The sequence below is a fragment of the Nematolebias whitei genome, chromosome 2 (genome assembly GCF_014905685.2).
Source record: "Nematolebias whitei isolate Nwh7 chromosome 2, NemWhi1, whole genome shotgun sequence".
Taxonomy (NCBI): Eukaryota; Metazoa; Chordata; class Actinopteri; order Cyprinodontiformes; family Rivulidae; genus Nematolebias; species Nematolebias whitei.
The window spans coordinates 39,904,439-39,923,749 of NC_056499.1; the positions used below are offsets into that span (position 1 = coordinate 39,904,439).

General features: G+C 41.0%; 1 protein-coding gene across 1 annotated transcript in view; it reads right to left on the reverse strand.

Moving 5' to 3' along the window:
• Nucleotides 1–19,311, reverse strand: part of ddb1 (damage-specific DNA binding protein 1) — a 94,096-nt gene that overhangs the window by 74,536 nt on the left and 249 nt on the right. Inside the window, exons 2-6 of the mRNA XM_037694470.1 lie at nt 15,566–15,714; nt 15,155–15,271; nt 14,719–14,940; nt 14,516–14,630; nt 12,979–13,076 (exon numbers count right to left, since the gene is read on the reverse strand). Of these exons, the coding sequence (XP_037550398.1) occupies nt 12,979–13,076; nt 14,516–14,630; nt 14,719–14,940; nt 15,155–15,271; nt 15,566–15,714 (701 nt within the window). The remainder of the gene's footprint in view (nt 1–12,978; nt 13,077–14,515; nt 14,631–14,718; nt 14,941–15,154; nt 15,272–15,565; nt 15,715–19,311) is intronic.

Below are 19,311 nucleotides of genomic sequence, written 5' to 3' on the forward strand. Positions count from 1 at the left end.
AGTGTCCCACGCTCGTGGGCGTCTGGACATGCTTTGTTCAAAAAGATGTTGAACTCTGCAGGTGAGTTAGCGTAGCCAAAGGGACACCTGGTAAAGGTGTATTGTCGGCTGCCAAAAGTGAAAGCTAGTTTGTGTTGGTCCTCGGCGCGCACAGGGATGGTCCAAAAACCAGAGGCGACGTCGAGGGTCGAGAAGTACTTACCGTCGGTGACCTTTGGCAGTTCCTGATGGAGCTGAGTCATTGGCCACCTGGATAAAGGTACTTGTTTATTTAGCTTCCTGTAGTCTATGGTAAGTCTCCACTTACCATTTGGTTTTAAAACTGGCCATAGAGGCGCAGAGTAGGTGCTATTACATTGTCTGATTATACCTTTGACCAAAAGGTCATCAATGATCTCCTGGACAGGTTGGTATGCTGCCAGAGGGATCTTGTATTGTCTGACAAATGTTGGCGGTGCGTTGGGTGGGGTTGGGATTCTCACTGCGTGGAGCGAGGTCAACCCACAATCTGTTGAATCAGTTGCAAATGACTTTTCATATTTCAAAAGAACTTGGCGTAGTTTGTCTCTTTCTTCATCAGATGTCAGAGCGTCGGCTTGTGCGACCACCTGATCAATCCGTGATGAGACTGTTAAGGGTTCTTGCTCCTTGGGGAGCTCCATCGAATCCCTTTCTGAGTCGTCGGGCCTGTCTATGGGTAAGACACCATAGGTTTGAGGTCCTTGGTCGACATCATTGGTTGAGAAAAGAGCTATGGCCTGTGTTGGTTTTGTAAACCATACTGGCCCAGCTTCTTGACTCGGTACCAGATTGTCTGGGAGTCCTCCCAGAAATGGAATGCCTAGTTCAAAATCATGAAAGTCAGTTGAAATCAACCATCCTAGCATAGTCTTTTTTGGGATCAGCACCTCATCCATGCCAGTGTTACACACAGCAATAGATGTGGTCCTGGAGTCAAGACTCACCTGGTTCGTGGCTTCCACGGACAGTCCCAAGTTGAAAAATGCAGGAGAGGGTTGAAAATATGCCTGTTTATGGCTAATAGCTTGTCCAGCTATTATGTGGATTCGCACCATTAGGTTAAGCACCTGAGGTGGTACTGTGGTGTCTTGGTTGCTAGCAACTTGGCAGGCCTCTGGAATGGTCTGCCCAGCCTTAAGGCTCGCTGTGTCTAGCACAGGAGTATCCTTTGTGGCTGGTTTGAGGGACCACAGCACCTTGTTGATGGTGTCCACATGGACACCCAACCTTACCAAAATGTCAGAGCCTATGTAGGATGCATGTGGTAAGTTTTGGATAACGAGAAATGGGTGAACCAGTTCTCGTTGATTCCAGTTCAGTTTTAGGTTAATGACTCCTTCTGCGGTCATTACCTGTGAACTATTGGGAACTAATGGAAAGCGGAAAGCTTTTTTAATTAGTTCTAGACCAACGTGTTTGTGAACCAAGGTTTCGTAGAAAGCTCGGTTAATTGCTGATTTATCTGTCCACAGAGACAGTACAGCATCGTTGGTGTGGGACCCTTGGATCTCTACACCCTTAACTACCAGTGGTAGGTAGTGTTTGGTGGACTCTGACTGCTCCAGCTCACAGAGGAGGCTGTCTTGTTGAGTCAGAGTTTGGACCACTTGGGTTTCTTTGGTTTCACATGGTGTCAGAGGAGTACTCACCGGGCTCGTGTCCTCGGCTGAGGAGTCCTTTGTGCCTTCCGCGGTACCTGCTGTTGGGCAGTCTGTGTCACACTCCGGAGGCGTATCGATTGGCAGTGGGTTGCTCACTGTTGTCCACATTGTTTGATCACCATAATCTATAATCGCGCCGAAGCGATTTATAAAATCCTGGCCAACCAAAAATGGGAATGAGTCAACATGAGTCACGTGTACCGGGTGGTACAGTGTCATATTGCCAATCTGCATGTGAACCATTGCTATAGCTGTCAGGGTTGTTTTCATTTCTGAGAGACCCTGCATTTCTATAGCACATTCAGAGAGAGGTATTATCCTGTTAACACTGGCAGCGGCCGTCCTCAGCTCCTCGAACAGTTTAGCTGACATGATTGTTATGTCTGCCCCACCGTCCAAGAGTGCTTCGTGTGTGAGGACACCTTCAAGTGTTACTGACAGGTACGCCTTTTCGGCGACCCCCTTTCTGATAAAGTTACACAGAAACCTCTTGGGTTTTTTCTGACGCTTTTTCACGCGTTCAGATTTATCTGTGTAATCTTGATTTGTCTGAACCGTCAGCACAGCAGAAGCTGTTTCTGAGTGTTCAGCTTGCGATGACTCGTCATCGTTTGTGTGTGTGTTTACCCCCCCTTCTTCCGATGAGGGGTTGTTTGAGGCAACCACAGCAACGTCTTGGTGTGTTCCACCGACATCTGTTATGTTGTCATTCGCGCCCTCAGATGTAATAGGAATTACATCACTGCAAAGTGCTCCCGGTTGGGTTCCCGTGTCAGTGTGTTTCAAAGTCTCTAACAACTTGCGTAGTTTCTCTGTCTCTTCCGAGCTCAGAGGTGTGGGGCCTTGCTTTTGGAACTTTTGTGATTTTTTCGCCTCGGTTCGTTTCGTCCGAGGTGGGGGACGGTCAGGTACGTCTTGCGGGGTTTCCCTTACGTACTGCCCCTGCCGATATGGTTTCTCATATCGTTGCGTCCTGCGTTCACCCCTTTTTCGATAATCACTGTCTTCCTCTGAAAGAGGAGCCTTTTTGTCCCAGCGTGCACCTTCAGTACGCGGTTTGTTAGCTTGAACAGACAGTTTTCTCTCTTTCTTCTTAGGAGGAGGCGGCGAAGCACGTCGTCCTTCTAGTTCAAGAGGGAGGGGTTTAACCTTTACACTAGGAAACACTTCTATGGGCGTCTTAGCATGAGAACATGCTTCAAACACATTCACAGCACACTGTTTAATCTCACTGATGGATTTTTCTCTGAAATTTGCCATCATTTGTACTGATTTTTTAAAATCAGAGTGGAGATTTTTGCTGAAAACAAACTTAAAACCATCATCTTCTTCCATTCCGGTCTCATTTCTGTTACCAAAATAGGCTTGGAAGATTCTTTTGTAATAAACTTTTGGATGTTCAGTCTTGCCCTGCGTGACCTTGTCTGCAGCTGGAAAACCAGCAGGCCCCGTGCAGGGGTCGTACTCTCTGATCAAAGCTTCACACAGAAGGTTGTAATCCCTCCTCTTTGCATCAGGTAGACGCTCGATGAAGGTGAACACCTCTCTGTCTGAAGTGAGCCGTATCAGACTTATCTTATCGTCTACCGTAGCATTAGGATAAGACCTCAATCTGAACTCCAGATCTTTGAGATACGCTTTTGTTCCTGCGGACCCCATAGGGCCGGGAACGAAGCGTTGTACATATTTTGAGATTTTCTGCAAGTCATCCATTGAAGGAGACTGTATCACCGGTCTAACTTGTGTGACTGGTGGTGCAGACTGATCAAGTCCTGCCCCTACTGCCCATGGTGGGGGTGGGGGTGGCTGATAAGGGTTGGTAGGAGGAGGTGCATATTGGTGCAGGTCTGTCCCCACCCTCCGAGATGGGGGTGGAGTTGACTGCCTGGCGTCAGGAGGAGGAGGTGCATACCGGTGCAGGTCGAACCCCACCTGAGATGGGGGTGGAGTTGACTGCCTGGCGTCAGGAGGAAGAGGTGCAGGTGGGTGCAGACCCGTCCTTATCCCCCGGGTTTGGGGTGTTGAAACGGGGCTAAGGGGAGGAGATGCAACAGCATCTGTCTGGGGCGGTTGTAGCTGACCCTGCTCGTCTCTGAGTCTCGAGCCAGCTAGCTCCATGTCAGAAAACAGGTTTGTAGCTGTAGCTAAATTCTCCTCACAAGCTGCCAGACGCTCATTTGTTGACTGATTTTCATGTTGTAAAGTCAGCCAACTCCGGGTTATTAACCCCTTTTCTGCCTTGCAATCTGCCAGCTCCCTTAAAGCGGTTTGCAACCGTGCTTGTAACTCATCGTTATCTGCACACGCGTCTTGGTACGCTCGTTCCTTATCCGCAATCTTCTCCCCATATGATCGAGCCTGTTCTGACAGCTCTCTCTTTGAGAGGTCCTTATCAGTTTGAATCTTTTGTTTCAGCAACTCAGATTCACTTATCAGCTCGGCACACTTCTCCTCATATGATTGAGCCTGTTCTGACAGCTCTCTCTTTGAGAGGTCCTTATCAGTTTGAATCTTTTGTTTCAGCAACTCAGATTCACTTATCAATTCGTCACACCTCTCTTTTTCAGACTTATATCCGTTGAATAGCACGCCCTTTTCCACTACCAAACGGTCTAATTCCGCCTTCAGAAGCAGAGAGATTTTTGCTAACCGTACGCGGCCTGATTTTGCATCCTCCTTCACTGTAGCTGCTCTTGATAAACTCTGCAGCTCCTCATGTCTTTGATCGTCATCAAGGACTTGCAAGTCCTCCAAAGTTTTGCCAAGAATTGAATTTGTCAAAATGTGTAAGGCTGTCTGGACCACATCCTCGGATTGTAAGGGGTCAGTGTTTCCCTCTCCGTCCGCCATTATCTGCTATTTAGAAATTAAATAGTAGATGTAAATGTTTAGGTGGTAAAATAAAATCAGAAAATCTCTTTTTCCTGATAAGCTTTACTCTTATTTAGTGATTTATCAATTAAACGTGCGTTATCTTCTAGCAAAATGAGTAAACTATTCAACTCTGTGAATATTTGTAACTGTATCTTATTTAAAAGTTTCTAAATTCTTATTATGTACCTATTTTTCAAGGATTTATCAGTGAATAAAAATTTGTTTGGCAAAAGCTCTCAGCATAAATACCTTCATAACTTTTAAAACGCAAGATAACAGTGTTTATTCAGCTTTGAGGAAGTTTTTTAACCCAAAAATTGCCTTTCAGGAAAATAAAAACGTTTAATGTCACTCTTCACCTAAAAACGAAGTGAAAACCTGTGATCCCACGTCTTCTCCACAAGATGTCAGCAGATCCTCAACTATTTTAACTCAGACACTGTTTGTGTCGTCCACTAGGGGTGCTATAACTTCCTGTGGCGTCCGGTCGTTAGCTTGTTAGCTAAAATTAGCATCGGCTTGCTTCGGTGAAAACCAACACTTCTGAACGGATTCTTTACACAAACGTGGCAAAATTTTTTCAATCAGACCTTATATCATGAAACATGAGTTTTGTGGAACAAAATTGCAGCCGTATTTAGAGAATTTAAGCACGGTAAAGCTCATTTCCGACTTGGGGGAAGTGACGTGACACGTCATCCATCCGGTCATTAGCATGTTAGCTTAAAATTTAGCATCGCTAGCGTAGTTCAAAAGCATCATTTTATGACGGTCTTTAAACTCAAACGTGGCGAACTTTCAGCGAATATGCTTCGAATGAATGTAAACAGCGTTTCAGAACACAGCTTTAATGCGCTTTCCAGCGTTAAAAAGCAGATTTTATTCCCTATGAAAACGAATTTCATTTCCGGGTGACGTGATTGACGCGTCCCTCATCCAATCAGAACGTTACACACGGTCTTTCTCAACCAATGACGCAGCGTAGGGGTGAGGGGAGGTGACGTCAGTCAACCTTTCTCAGCAAATCAGAGCTTTCCAAAGCAGCAAACAACCAACCACGAAGCGTATTCCCCAGCTAGCAAGTTAGATTAGCGTAAAATAGTTCGTCACTTTTTCGTCTTTTAAACCATCAAAATGCACCTTTTCTGTTAAAAATTGTAACGAAACAACCCCCTGAGCTGCACAGAGAACGGCGCTCCGTGACAAAACGTCTTTCTAGCTATTTAAAACAACTCGTTCGAAGCTCCAGAACCGAGTCGGAACCAGAACCGAATCGGACCAGAACACAGTTTAAACAGAATAAAGCGTTCCCACAGCTCAAAGCCAGCTTATGTTACACATACAGACGTACAATTCAGCTTTATAAAGACTTGTGACTCAATTTCAGCTTCTCTGTGAGCTTTCTGAGCATCACAGACCAACACGCTTAAAAACATGCAGCATTTCGCTTCAGGCGGTGCAGCTCCAAGCGCGCAGCTCCGGCTGCGTAAAGACGCACGGTTCAACTGTTATTTTATAACACATGCCAACATGAAAATCAATTAGCACACTAGTTACAGTCCATTTATGAGCACGTGACGGGCCACCAATTGTAGATGAACAGATGCTGGGATATATTCATCATTTAACGCGAGTTCCTCATTTTTCTGGACTGAATAAAACGTGCACTGAATTTAAGGAAATGCAAACGGGAGACGTCATTTAAATTTGACCCATCAAAATGAATGCGGTCATTTATTTACAGAATCAAATTTAACATCAAACATGTACATTAATTTGGCAAATTATGAAAATAACAACAAAGCAATCAATCAGAAAAATCATACGGCCATGATTTTTCCGTTGCTGCACCACAGACATGTATAAAACTGTACAACTATGACTTTTACCCACACGGATGTGAATAAGCACTTTACACAGACATTTCTAAATATCTGGGAGAATTTCTACTTGATAGAAAAGTTTAAAGATGGAAAGAAGTTTAGAGGGAGTAAAGGATGGTGTGTGAGGGAAATTAAGTGTTTTCCAGAACCGACACTCTCCATCAGAAGCCCAGCTCGCCTCGGTACGCTTGGTAGGAAACTTGACCCATTACCTCTCTGATGATAATCAGCAGATATGGTGTTCCGTTAACGCTACCGGTCCAGCGTCTCCTTAGAATGGCTGTTGCCCGTCAGAAGTAGTGGCGAGGCTCTGTTCGACACATATTCACCTCAGTGGAAAATGTTATAATCCCATGGAACTCGGAAGAGCTTCGTTGTCATGTCAGGAACTCCAACAGCACTCCATCAGAACTCCAGAACTCTAGAAGTCTGACAACTCTCCAACTCTGTAACTCCGTGAGTCTCTGAGTCTCTCTGTGAGTACCTGTGAGTCCGTCTGCATACCTGTGAGTCTGTGTAGACCAGGAAGTACTGACATTTTAAAGACTCTTTCCCGGTTCACTTTTTGGGATTTTTCATTGGTCAGAAACGACCAGAAGGGGTGTGTTTTTGTGACGTAAGGGGTTAGAGACAGCGAGAATTGTTATGAGACAGCTCAGAAATGTTCTCACAGACCGAGAGGGTTCTGTTTTGGCGTGCCTAAGACACAGGTGCAAAACATCTCTATTTACGTCTGAGAGGATTCTAAAACATGACAGTTTTAACATAACAACTTGTTTTTCGTTTGACTGTAACCTTGTAAACGCACACACTTGCTCATTCAAAAGCAGAAATCAGAAAAATGCATAAACTCTGCACAGCTTTTAACATGAGAATAAAACTCATTACTCAGTTAATAAAATTGATTAGTTCACTGCAACATCTAAAATGGTTTGAACTAAGACACTTTGATTATCAACATTTGTAAGATAGTAATGATAATAAAAAGAGAGTGTTCTTTTCACTTGAATCTTCAAGAGAGAAAGTCTCAGGATGGGTGAACCTGTATCTATGTATTCAAATACATGAAATGACAGCTTCTGTCCCACAAGGTTCTAAAGGTCAAGAGTTTTGACCTTAGACTGGGTTTCGACGTAGGCTTAGTCCACTACAACAGCAACATGGAACAGATCAGCAGCAACATGAAACAGATCAGCAGCAACATGATGTGATTTTCACAGTGATTATTCTGGTTAGAGATTCATGAGTCTAACAGCCTCAGGGTAGAAGCTGTTCCTCAGTCTAGATGTTCTGCACTTAATGCTCCTCAACCTAGGGTTGGCTTGTCATGCTGCCTTAAGCTTAGACTACTAGAGGACAAATTGACCTCATTTCCTTTAATGAGTTGTTAAAATTAATAGTTTTCATTTTATTTCTATCTTAACATGTGATTCTTGACCTGCCATTGTGTATCTGTTCCTCTCAAACACAGCTGGTCGAAGCAGATGGCCGCTTGTCCTGAACCTGGTTCTGCTAAAGGTTTCTTCCTCATGAGGGAGTTTTTCCTTTCCACTGTCGCCTTCATGCTTGCTGAAGATGACAGTTCTGTGATGAAGTTAAATTCAAAGCAGTCTGCTCCTCAGATAATTAATGTTAAATTATTATATATATGAATGTTTCTGTTCAGTGCCCTGAGATGACTTCTGTTGTGACTTGGCGCTATAGAAATAAACTGAACTGAAATTGAATTAATAAACACCACGAGATGAAGAAGAATCTATGTTGAGGTATTTCAAAGTGATCGACTGAGCATCAGAGGGATCTGGGATCTAAGGCTGAGCTTCCAAACAATCTCAGCAATAAGTCCCTGGCAAGAGGATGAAGGCTCTGGCCTCTATCATCATCATTAGGTGAAAAAGGACAAAAGCATGAGAACGGTGAAGGAGTTATTGACCTGGGAAAGTTGAGCAGATATGCCGCCCAGCGACTATGAAGCAGCCTGGGTCTGCGAGCAAAAACAAACGCTTAACAGTTGCTGTTCTACTCCTGGGTGGTCACAGCAAGTGAGCTCGTATGAAAGGTTTGGCAATTGTTTTACGCTTAATGCCCTTCCTGACACAATATGGGCTTGAACACAGTTTTAGGATTACAGGAGCACAGCACTGACAGACCCAGCTAAGCGTCAGCTACCGCAGATGCTTATCATGCTGCTTAATAAGTAGTAGCAACTGATTCCCTTCTCTTCGAAGAAGGTGCTATGCTAATGCTTCAAAACAGTGACTATTTGTCACCTCTTCACTCGTACTGCGATGAGCTGAATGGCTTAAAGAGATGAGACAGAAACCTAGTTCACTGCATCGCAATATTATTGGGTAGGAACTATGCCTCCGTTGTGCTGAAAATGACCATGGTGGTAACTGGCAATTATAATGGACTTTATCCAAATACTTTTTGATGAACTTTTCTTTTCTCATTTGTATTCAAAGTATACATTTTTAACATACAAATCATTGTAAATCATCATTGTAAGAATTATAACGGCATTCATTAATATCAGTACTCATGTCAGTAACTACTCAAATATAATTCTTGTACTTGTACTGTGAAAAAATGTGGTATCAGTGCATTTCTACCTTTTAATCTACATTTAGATGCATCATATTACTGAAATGGAAGATTTTCAATCAATTTTCAAATGTCAAAAATCTATTTTGTTAACAGGAATCTGTGTTGCTACCTTGGGGATGAAAGATTGCTACTGTGAGTCTGCGGCCATTGCTGTATGATGTCCTTTGCCCTAGAAGAGTTAATTTCTTTATTAAGCTTTACTTAACCAGGAAATGCCAGAGATCACAGATGTGTTTTTCAAGGGAGGACATGGTCTGAAGGCAGCCTAGCACACATTTGTCACACGGTGGAAAGAAACTGAAGAACCTGGAGAAAACCCACACAAACACAAGGAGAACATGCAAACTCCACACAGAAAGGCCCCAGGTCCAAACCGGGGATTGAACCCAGAACCTTCTTGCACTGAGGCAACAGTGCTAATCACTAATCCATCGTGCTGCCATACCATGTTGTAGTTACCAAAGCTGCTGTAGATGAAACATGTTTTCACCTTTTTCTGTTTTTCTTTGCTGAAACTTCCAAAACTGTCTGTAAATAGCTGCACTTATAAAATGACTGTCTTTAGTAACGACTGAAACGTTTGACTGATGTATAAATATCAGTAACGGACATGATGCTTATTGTGTTTTTTCTATGCTGTCGTCAATATTACGTTTACATCTATGTTTGTTGTTGGTCAGCAGCCTGCGAATAACGGTTTTAGACAGATGTAACTGTGCACTCTTTATTATGCAAAAATATATAAATCTGTTTATTTATGGGATTAAACATGAGCATGTCAGTTGCCTCCAAGTATGTTAGTTACAAACCTGATAATTGCAGATAATGAAAATGCATCAATAATTGCTTTGTAATTGCATTGCAGCTCATGAAATCATAATCAGATTGAATCATGAGACGCCTACATTCCCATCTCTAACAGATACGAAAGGTTTTATATACATTTGCAAGGACAATGACAACAACAAGTATTCAAGTGTCCCAAAAGGTAGAGCAAACAAGTAACTCCTAAGATTACCTTCCTATAAAGTCATCTACACGAGGTCATTGGATTTTCTGGGCGATGCAGAGATGTCAGATGATTAAGGCTGGAGAGAGTTTGGCAGGGCATGAATGAACATTGAAGAGGCACAAATTTCTCTTTTTTTTTACTCAGACTGAGAAGTTACTCAGCAGCAGACCCAAAAGCTCAAACCCCAAGAGACAAGAGAAGCAGCTGCCTAACTCAAAATTAACTCCTACATGAGAAGAATTTAAATGTTCTTTATAAAATGTATGAAACTCTGGAACTGCAGAGCACAAAAAGAACATCCTCTAATTATAGAAGTAAGCGGTTGTTGAAGAGCTCCACTGGGCAATGAGGATGTGTACCAAGCACTACAGACTGCAAGTTAATCTGGAGAACACTAAAAGCACTGTGGGAAGCTTTAGTTATTAACGGTAATAAAGCTGCCTCCAGATAAATCTCAATATCTTTTGTAAATTCAGAACCAGGGAACACATTCACTTGAGTTCCATCAGAAAGATACAAATACTTGAATATGATGAAATACTACAGACAGCTTCACAGTCTACAGACTGATTCTATCCTTTTATAACAAGTTACACACCTCTGTCACAACAAGCTTAATAAACCAGTCTTACTTGAACAAACTTTATTCTGATAATAATAATAATGATAATAATAATAATATTATAATACATTTTATTTGTATAGTGCTTTTTTAAAAGAGGCTTCTAGCTTCTTCTGCATGTAAATTAAAGACCTACTATTCCTTAAAGGAATAAATATAGCCTGCTGCTGTTCATGTCAAAATGTTAATCCAGGATAATCTTATGATGAGAAGTGAGTTACAACCTTTTGGAAAAACCTTGTAAATGATGCATGTGTAATCTCATACAATACAAGATCTCACAAGATGTGCTAGTGCTCAGAGTTTGTGTTGGGGATGACGCTCATCAAATGTTATCTCAATTTCTGTAAATCCAACTTAAGTAAGAAGTTATAGCAATTCCTGAACTGGCTAATGTTAAATAATTAACAAGAGTACAGCATAAGGCACATTATATGACAGTCGACAAACTATTATTCAACAATACAGCAATAGCAATGCTCTGGACAAGCAAAGACCTTGTATAACATTTGACCTTGACCTTAGCGCTGGGGTGATGAAAAGATTACACAACACTTTCTAGTACTGGTACAAATGTACATATCACGTTTCATTGAATTATCTTGAGCGGATCAGAAGTTATGGTCCAGACAAGCAAAGCCCAGTTAACTTTGACCTTGATTTGTGACCTTGAAAGCTGGGGTGATGAAAAGTGCATGTTACACTCTGTTGAATGATGATGCACGTGTGTCTAAAGTTTCATTAGATTATTGTGAGCGGATCAGAAGTTATGGGCAGGACAAGAGAAAGCTTACAGACGTCCGGACGGAGACTACGCCCTAATATGTTCGTCTTTCATTGCAGTGTTTTCCCCACCATTACCCAAGGAGGGTGCCCCGCCTACCAAACCCCCCACCCCCCACTCTGCTCCACCACCTCCGGACAGAGAGCGGAGATTAGCAGCTCAGCTCAGACTCCAAACCATGCGCAATACGAGCGTAGCACTCCGCGATAAGATAGAACTTTATTGATCCCTCAGGAAATTGTTGCAAACGCCCCCCTCCCTGTCGACAACTGCCGGTACTAAACCCCGAAGAGATGAGCACCTTCCCAAGTAAAGTGACCTAGGGGAAACACTGCAATGGATGTATAAAAATGCAACAGTTTTAAAGAAAAATACCGCAAAGTGCGTGACCCTTAGTGTATTGTTGGGGCTGATGCTCAGGTACTACCACATCAAATTTAAGCTCAATGCTTGTAAAGATGGCAGAGTTAGAGACATTTTTGTGAGTGCTTTATAAAGTTAATTACATGTGAGGACCATCTTAATTAGGATGACTCCAAATATTAATCAGTTGTTGATGTACATCCAATCATCATCTTTTGAGTTTCATTCAAATTTATCCAACGGTTCCTGAGATTATTTTTTACCAACACAACACAACACAAACACAAACAAAAGTATTAATGCACTTTGCCTGCAGCGATGGGCAATAATTTAAAAAAAAAAAAAAACATTTGCAGCCCGATCCTAATGACTCATCTAAAAGAAAAGTTAGAAACCTGATTTGATGCACAGGAAAAATGCATAAACTCTGCCCAGGACTTGATTTTAGCTTTGTAACTTCATCTTGTTTTTTTAATTCAGATACATTTACTTGTTGGGATGTAATGATTCATATCACATTTATATTACGAACCCACGGTAAGGCCTGTTAGCTTAAAGTGTAGCTGGGCTAATATGTTGCTTCATTAGCTTTACCTTTGGACTGCAGGAGGAAAAAACTTTACTCTTTCTTCAAAAAGTCTCATTATACATTCATATAGCTTTTACGATTCGTATTTTAGGAGACACTATGCAGTTCTTTTCTACATTACCTACAATGTTAAATTACCTTTAATGGAAAAAGGAACAAGGCAGCACGGTGGCGCAACTGGTAGAGCTGCTGCCTCTCAGCGAGCAGGTCCCTGGTTCAAACCCCGGTCCAGGAGCCTTCTGGGTGGAGTTTGCATGTTCTCTCCGTGCATGCGTGGGTTTTCTCCGGGTGCTCCGGTTTCCTCCCACAGTCCAAAAACATGCATGTTAGGCTGATTGGTAACTCTAAATTGTCCCTAGGTGTGAGTGAGAGAGTGAATGGTTGTTTGTCTCGTTTGTCTCTATGTGGCCCTGTGATGGACTTGCGACCCGTCCAGGGTGTACCCCGCCCCTCGCACAGTGATTGCTGGACATGGGCACCAGCGACCCCCGTGACCCAAAAATGGAATAAACGGGTAAAGAAAATGGATGGATGGATGGAAAAAGGAACAGCTTGATTTTACCTTAATAGTGGGTGGTGCAATGGCCAGGTACTTGTCTCCATTGTGGTAGGTGATAGACTCCTGTCCTATGATTATAGCTCCACCAAATGGCTCGGGCACTAAAATACAAGCAGAATGGAAAAAAGACCATTTTCAACTTGTACATTGAACATGGACCATTTCTTTTCAAATTAAATACATCAGTTATCATTAATTTTATCAGTAAGCAATACAAAAATATAAAAAGCTCATTCTTTCAGGTATACACAATATAACAAAGACTCAGGAATAATTGATTAGATCAACGTTCATGCTCAATAATCCAAGTAAAAAATCCAACAAAGTTAAGTCAGGTCCTCTGAATGTTTTTTTTTTTTTTTAATCTTTAATCATCCCTCTCCCCAGTCGACTCCCCTGAGGCAGCTATAGCCACTTATAAGCCTGAGTTTGTTGTGGCTCCTTGGACTGATGAAGTCCTTTGGATGAAGGACAAAATGTTTAAACAAAAAAAGAAACCGTCCAGAGTACATGACTTAACTCTCTCTGCCACCTGCCAGGGCTCTCGGCCACTTCTCCGCTGCAGAGCGGAGGTCATGACACGCTGCAGGAGGAAGCTTCTCCCTGCACATGTGGGCTGCACACAGGTGCTAAATAATTTAAAATAAATGCATTTTAAATTTAAAAATCCATGCCGATCTTCTGGCTCATCCATCAATCAGCCAACTGTCATGTCCAATCTTACTTTGGAAAACCACGAAAGAGCGAGTTCACGAAAGTTGAACCGTGAAGTAGTGAGACACTTCTGTACTTGAGTTGCTTTGTTTGGAAACAACAATCTACTTTAGAAAAGACTTGGGGGGAAAAGAAACAGTTTTGCTTTAAAGCTTTAATTTTGCTTGATCTTTGTTGCTTATAAATTTCAGTCACTAAATAATGGAAAGAAGGTTCCCTGCCTCTGACGTGGAAGGAGTTATGATGTATTTATGGAGGCTGCCAGGGGAACAGTAGCCATTTAACGGTGTCCCGTACGAGCTGGAGAGAGAAGCTGCAGAGACGCCAAATCTCTACAGCAATTTACCAGCAAGAGAGTGGGGAGCACAAGTGCACAAAGTCAGGACGTTCACTTCTCTCATCTCCCAGGTGGTCTAGACCACAGGACGCTCTCCAGCCACTTCTATTAGACAATTAACTCACACATTTGTAAAGATTTCTTTAAGTATATAAAGTTGTATTAGAGAGAGGTCTTTGGTGTACTGGTCACAAAAAAGTTTGCTTATTACAGCAAGGAAGATGCTAGATGGCATTTTAATGAAGAAGCTTGACATCATATGAACAGAAAGAAGCAACAAGGCACATGATTTGATGTCATGTTTTTATTTCCTACTGTTCAGCTCTTTTTGATGAACTGATGTTGTTTAGTTTTGGTCAAACCTACATGCTAAAGCAATTATTTTAAACATTTTAATTGTTTTTTCACCACTATTTTCATCAAAAAAATAAAAATAAAAAAAACCCACTTGAATTTATTAATTATTTAACAGTTTCATCATTTATTTACCTGGGATAACCATGGATGCTTCAGCTTCCACATTCTCCTGTTTCCAGGGGCCCTTGTTGAACTCTTTCTCCCTTAGGGAAACCTCGTAGGTCTTTACGTGACGGCCTTGTGGGTCCTGTGTTACACAACAGTTGCACATTTATTTTATGTTTTTTATATATTGACTGCTTCCACTTACGTTTCTCCTACTACTCCTTCAGTACCTGATAGATGAAGCAGACTGTCGGGGACTGGCAGCCGTACAGGAAGTGAACATCGATGACCTGCAGCTCCTCCAGCCTGATATTAAAAGCCTTGAGCTCGCGGTTGTCCCGGTCCAATGGGATCACCTTGAACAGCCCATCGTACAGCCTCAAACCAATCATGCGACACTCTGGGTCAACGATTCCAATAATCCCCGTCTCAGATGGACGCCCAATACGATCCTGCAAAACAGGTTTGAAAAGGTTGAATAACACCCTTCGAGCAAACCCACCCTTCAGATGTTCCATCAGCTCGACTGACAACAATAAAAACTGGAAACTTCAGATTGATTTAAAACTCCACAGCATAATGCCTTGACAAAAGCAAATTGATAAAATATGCCACTTTAAAAATAAATAAATTAATTAAGTAGTTTTTCTTTGTTGCCTCCCCCACCTGGACATTGCCATGGGCACGTGTGATGATGTCGATGCTTTCACCGTTCTGCTTGTATTCAAGGATGCAGGCATTGTATTTGGATGTGAGAATAAACAGCAGGTCCTTGCTCTCACCCTGTATACAAACAAATATATATAAAAAAGAAATGGGTGTCATTTCATTAAAAAGATTTGGGGCAAAACTAAACGAAAAAATCTGTTACACTGCGACGTGCCTTTTTGTGCAATGTCTATAAATATGGAAAAATCCTACGAGTTAAATTAGATGAAGCAATCTTTAAAAACAAAACATGCGCCACATAATCTACCGTATAGTTGAATTGTGTCTTATCACTTTAACATCTCATCACCTACTCAGAATTATGAAACAGTTCGCATTTTTTAAACCAGCCATATGTACAATACCTACCTTGGGTCTGAAAAGCTCCATGACAGCAATTTTGCCGTACATGCCGACCTCCTTGACAGGCCTCAGTCCCTCCGCTGTGACCACATAGATCTCCAAACGTGTGTTTTTGGCTATGAGTAGATTGAGGTCTTCAGCAGAAGTAAAGTGACCTGTAGACACAACAATACTCATGTTAAATTACACAAACTGAGGTGGTGGAGGGTCTGCTGCAGAAGAACTGGACAAATGTTTAATTTTTTGTTACGGGTGCACCGACTGCAGTTTTCTGGCCGATCACCGATTTCTAAAAAGACTGACCTGCCGATTCCGATTTTGGCCGATAGCGAATTTGTTTTATAAAGGAACACTTGGGCCTGTCACGATAACAAATTTTGCTGGGCGATTAATTGTCTCAGAAATTATTGCGATAAACGATAATATTGGTTGAAATTTCACAATAATGAGTAATTATTGTCAAATTAAAGAAGAAATGTTTGTTAATTTGTTTTGAGTGTAGTACCTTTTTTCAACCACCGGATGGCAGATTAGATGAACCGAAGGATGGATAGTGAGGGAGCGAGCAGTGTATCTCTTTAAGAAAAATGGGAGGGAGGTCCCTTGACATAACAAAAAGGAAGGAGAGACAACTCCTTCCTTTGTTTTTGGTTCTCGAAGCGGCGTACGCTCCGTGTGATTTGAACTCTTTAGCATAGCATTTTCCAGATAAAACTTTTCATTAAAAAAATCAGTGAACAAGTTCTCAGCTTCTTTTTGCAGAGAAAAACAACTTTTTAGACGACGACGGTTAAAATGGATTTTAAAGAGAAACGAAAAAGGGCGGGGTCATTGAAGAGCACTGGAGTTGAGCCTTTTGTCATCCAGTGTCTTCAGTAGAAAGAGAGAGACGAACAAAGGCAAACGATAAAGTCGATAAATGAAAATGATCGTTTTCATTTAACATGAGATTAATTGATTTATTGTTTATTGCGACAGGCCTAGCAACACTGTCGGGTGTTATAAGGTCACAATGCACCTTCAATTTTCCAGTCTCTTATTTTAATGAAAAACAAACCATTGAACAATATCCTAGAAACAATACAAACTTGTTTTAACTGGCCATGAGGTAGTGCTCTGAAATATAAATGAAGGTCAGACAATTGTTGTTAAAACTACAAAACAATCGGTAAAATTGGTTTCTCATCTAAGTACCGGACGATCGCCCAAAATTAAGGAAATCGGGGCTGATAAATCGGTGCACCCCTAATTTTTGTGGTATAATTTTGAGTATGCCTTGTAAAATATTTAGGTCAAGATTCAAAAACACCAAATATTTAAAATACTGCATTCATTATAAATATAGCCTACTCAAATAACTTATGATGATTATGGGGGGAGTGGTGGCGCATAGGTTAGAGAAGGTGGGCCTGTGATCGGAAGATCGCCGGTTCAAGCCCCGGTACCGACAACATCAAAAATATGGGTGGGGTAGGTGAAGCACCCACACCTGCCCCCACCCTCATTTGCCCCACTCTGGGCCCATGAACAAGGCCCTTAACCCCCACCATCTGCTCCTTAAACAGGTCTGTCTTGAAAATGAGTTCTCGTGGCTCAATGAGACTACCTGGATAAATAAAGGGTAAATGGAAAAAAAAAAAAAAGATCAGTTAAAAAAAATTAAATAAAAAGGCTCTCAAACCAAAATCTACCAATTATTTATTTACAAAAAGCTATTTTAAGTTACAAAAATATAAAAGCTTAATTACAAAAATATTACACAAGTTAATTCCACAGAAATGTCTAAGATAATCTCATCAGACTTACGCCCGATTAGATGATTTAAAAAAAACATCATACTTCAGCGCTCATAATAATCCTAAATGTTTAATAATAAGTAGACCTGACACATAAACAGATTTGATAACAACAAATATTATTTTGTATTTACTTCATGTATAAATGCTACGTTATGCTTTCATAGCACTCCAGAGTAAAGTATTGCTCTTGAAAGGAAATGGTGTTTTTTTTTTTGCTTTGTTTTTTGTTTTGTTTTTAATTTCCAGAGGACCAGATTTAACTTTTTTGGATTTTTCTACCTGGATTATTGAGCATGCATCAGGATAGGTCTGTTTTCAAGTTTTTGGCTCCACTTCCATCCACAACGTTCTTCATAAAATAATAATTATTAAAAATCTGGAGTTCAACAGGCCAGTTTTGATCACTGGCAGCTCTGGGCAGCTGTGGCTGTGTGGTTAGAGCAGTTGCTCTCCAATGGGAGAGTTGAGGGTTCAATTCCACCAGCAGTCACATACTGAAGTGTCCCTGGGCCAGACACTGAACCCCTCATTGCCTCTGACGTGTCCCATCGATGTATGAATGTGATAAAAGCACCGATTATTCTTTGTTTAGATCTAGTAGTGTGCTGTTTGAATGGGTATCTTGATAAGATAGAAAGGAGCTATATAAAGTACAGTTCATTTACCATTTAACTAATTATGTTGACAATATTGCGTTTACATGTGGTTGAGATTTAACATGGAAAAGAACCCACATGAGCAAACAACATTTTGGTAGTGATGATGGGAATTGTTATACCTTTTGTTTTGCTCTTTTTTTTATTTTTTTTTACTGTTGTATTTGGTCATTGTTTGTTTTTATAAATTTGTCTGTTTCATGTTTGTGAATATTGACAATATCCATTATGTTTCATAATTAAATTATTGTATACATATTCTGTTTTCTTAGCCTTCTTCAAATCTAAGGAGACAGCAGCATCGGTGTGTTATGTACAAAGCTACACTGGGTACACTTCCGTCCAATCTGTGTGAATGTTGTTATGAGCTGCTACCTCCAGGCGGCTTCACTTTAGAGTTCCTCAGATTGTTTTCTGAATTTGATAGAACAATGTTCTCTTATTTTACACCGTGGTCATGGAAAATCTTCAAACAAAACTAAAGCTTTTGTATCTTTGGGAGCGTTTCGTGATCTTATAAAATCTGTAACTTGTGGAGTAAAACTGCTATTTTTAAGCTGGACTTGGTACGTTTACTACATTAGTTCTAACTTGATTCATTTTATGTTTGTAATTTTTTTTTTTGTACTAAATTTATGTTTTGGCTTGTAACTTTGATGAAATAAGGTTTTCCAAGGTCTCCCTTGAAAAGAAGATGTTAATGAACTACCTGATAATATTGATTAAAAATAACAATTATAACCACTCCTATCCCACATGTGTGTGTTTTATATTTACCATTACTATTATTACTATTGTTATTATTGCATTGCCTTTGCACATTACCAAAACATTTTATGCAAGCAGTCTTGCCAACAAACTTTTTCTAATCAGCCAACAGGATATTTACTAAAAAAATGTGCAATCTGTACACAAAAACAGATAATCCCAGTCAAAAGGACAAAACAATTAACAAAAGTGAAAGCTATCATAAGTTGCTCAAAGTTTGACGTTTATGCTATAATTAAACCTTAAAGACAAGGCATAACTCAGGGGTTTTGCAAAGAGTTTTCAAATATTTCACATAACTTGGACTACCAAATCTGTCGAAGTTTATAGTTCAAATGAAACAAGTCATTTAAAAACATGTCTACAAGTGAAGTGTGAGCAGGATGAAACGCTGTTTCACATCTAGCATTCAAAAGAACCAACGCGAAGCTCGTTTAATTACATGTACGGTGGAGCAGGAAATAAAAGCATATGGACTGTATCCACCTAACCGTAACCCTAACGCTTGGAGGAAAACACGAGAACAACT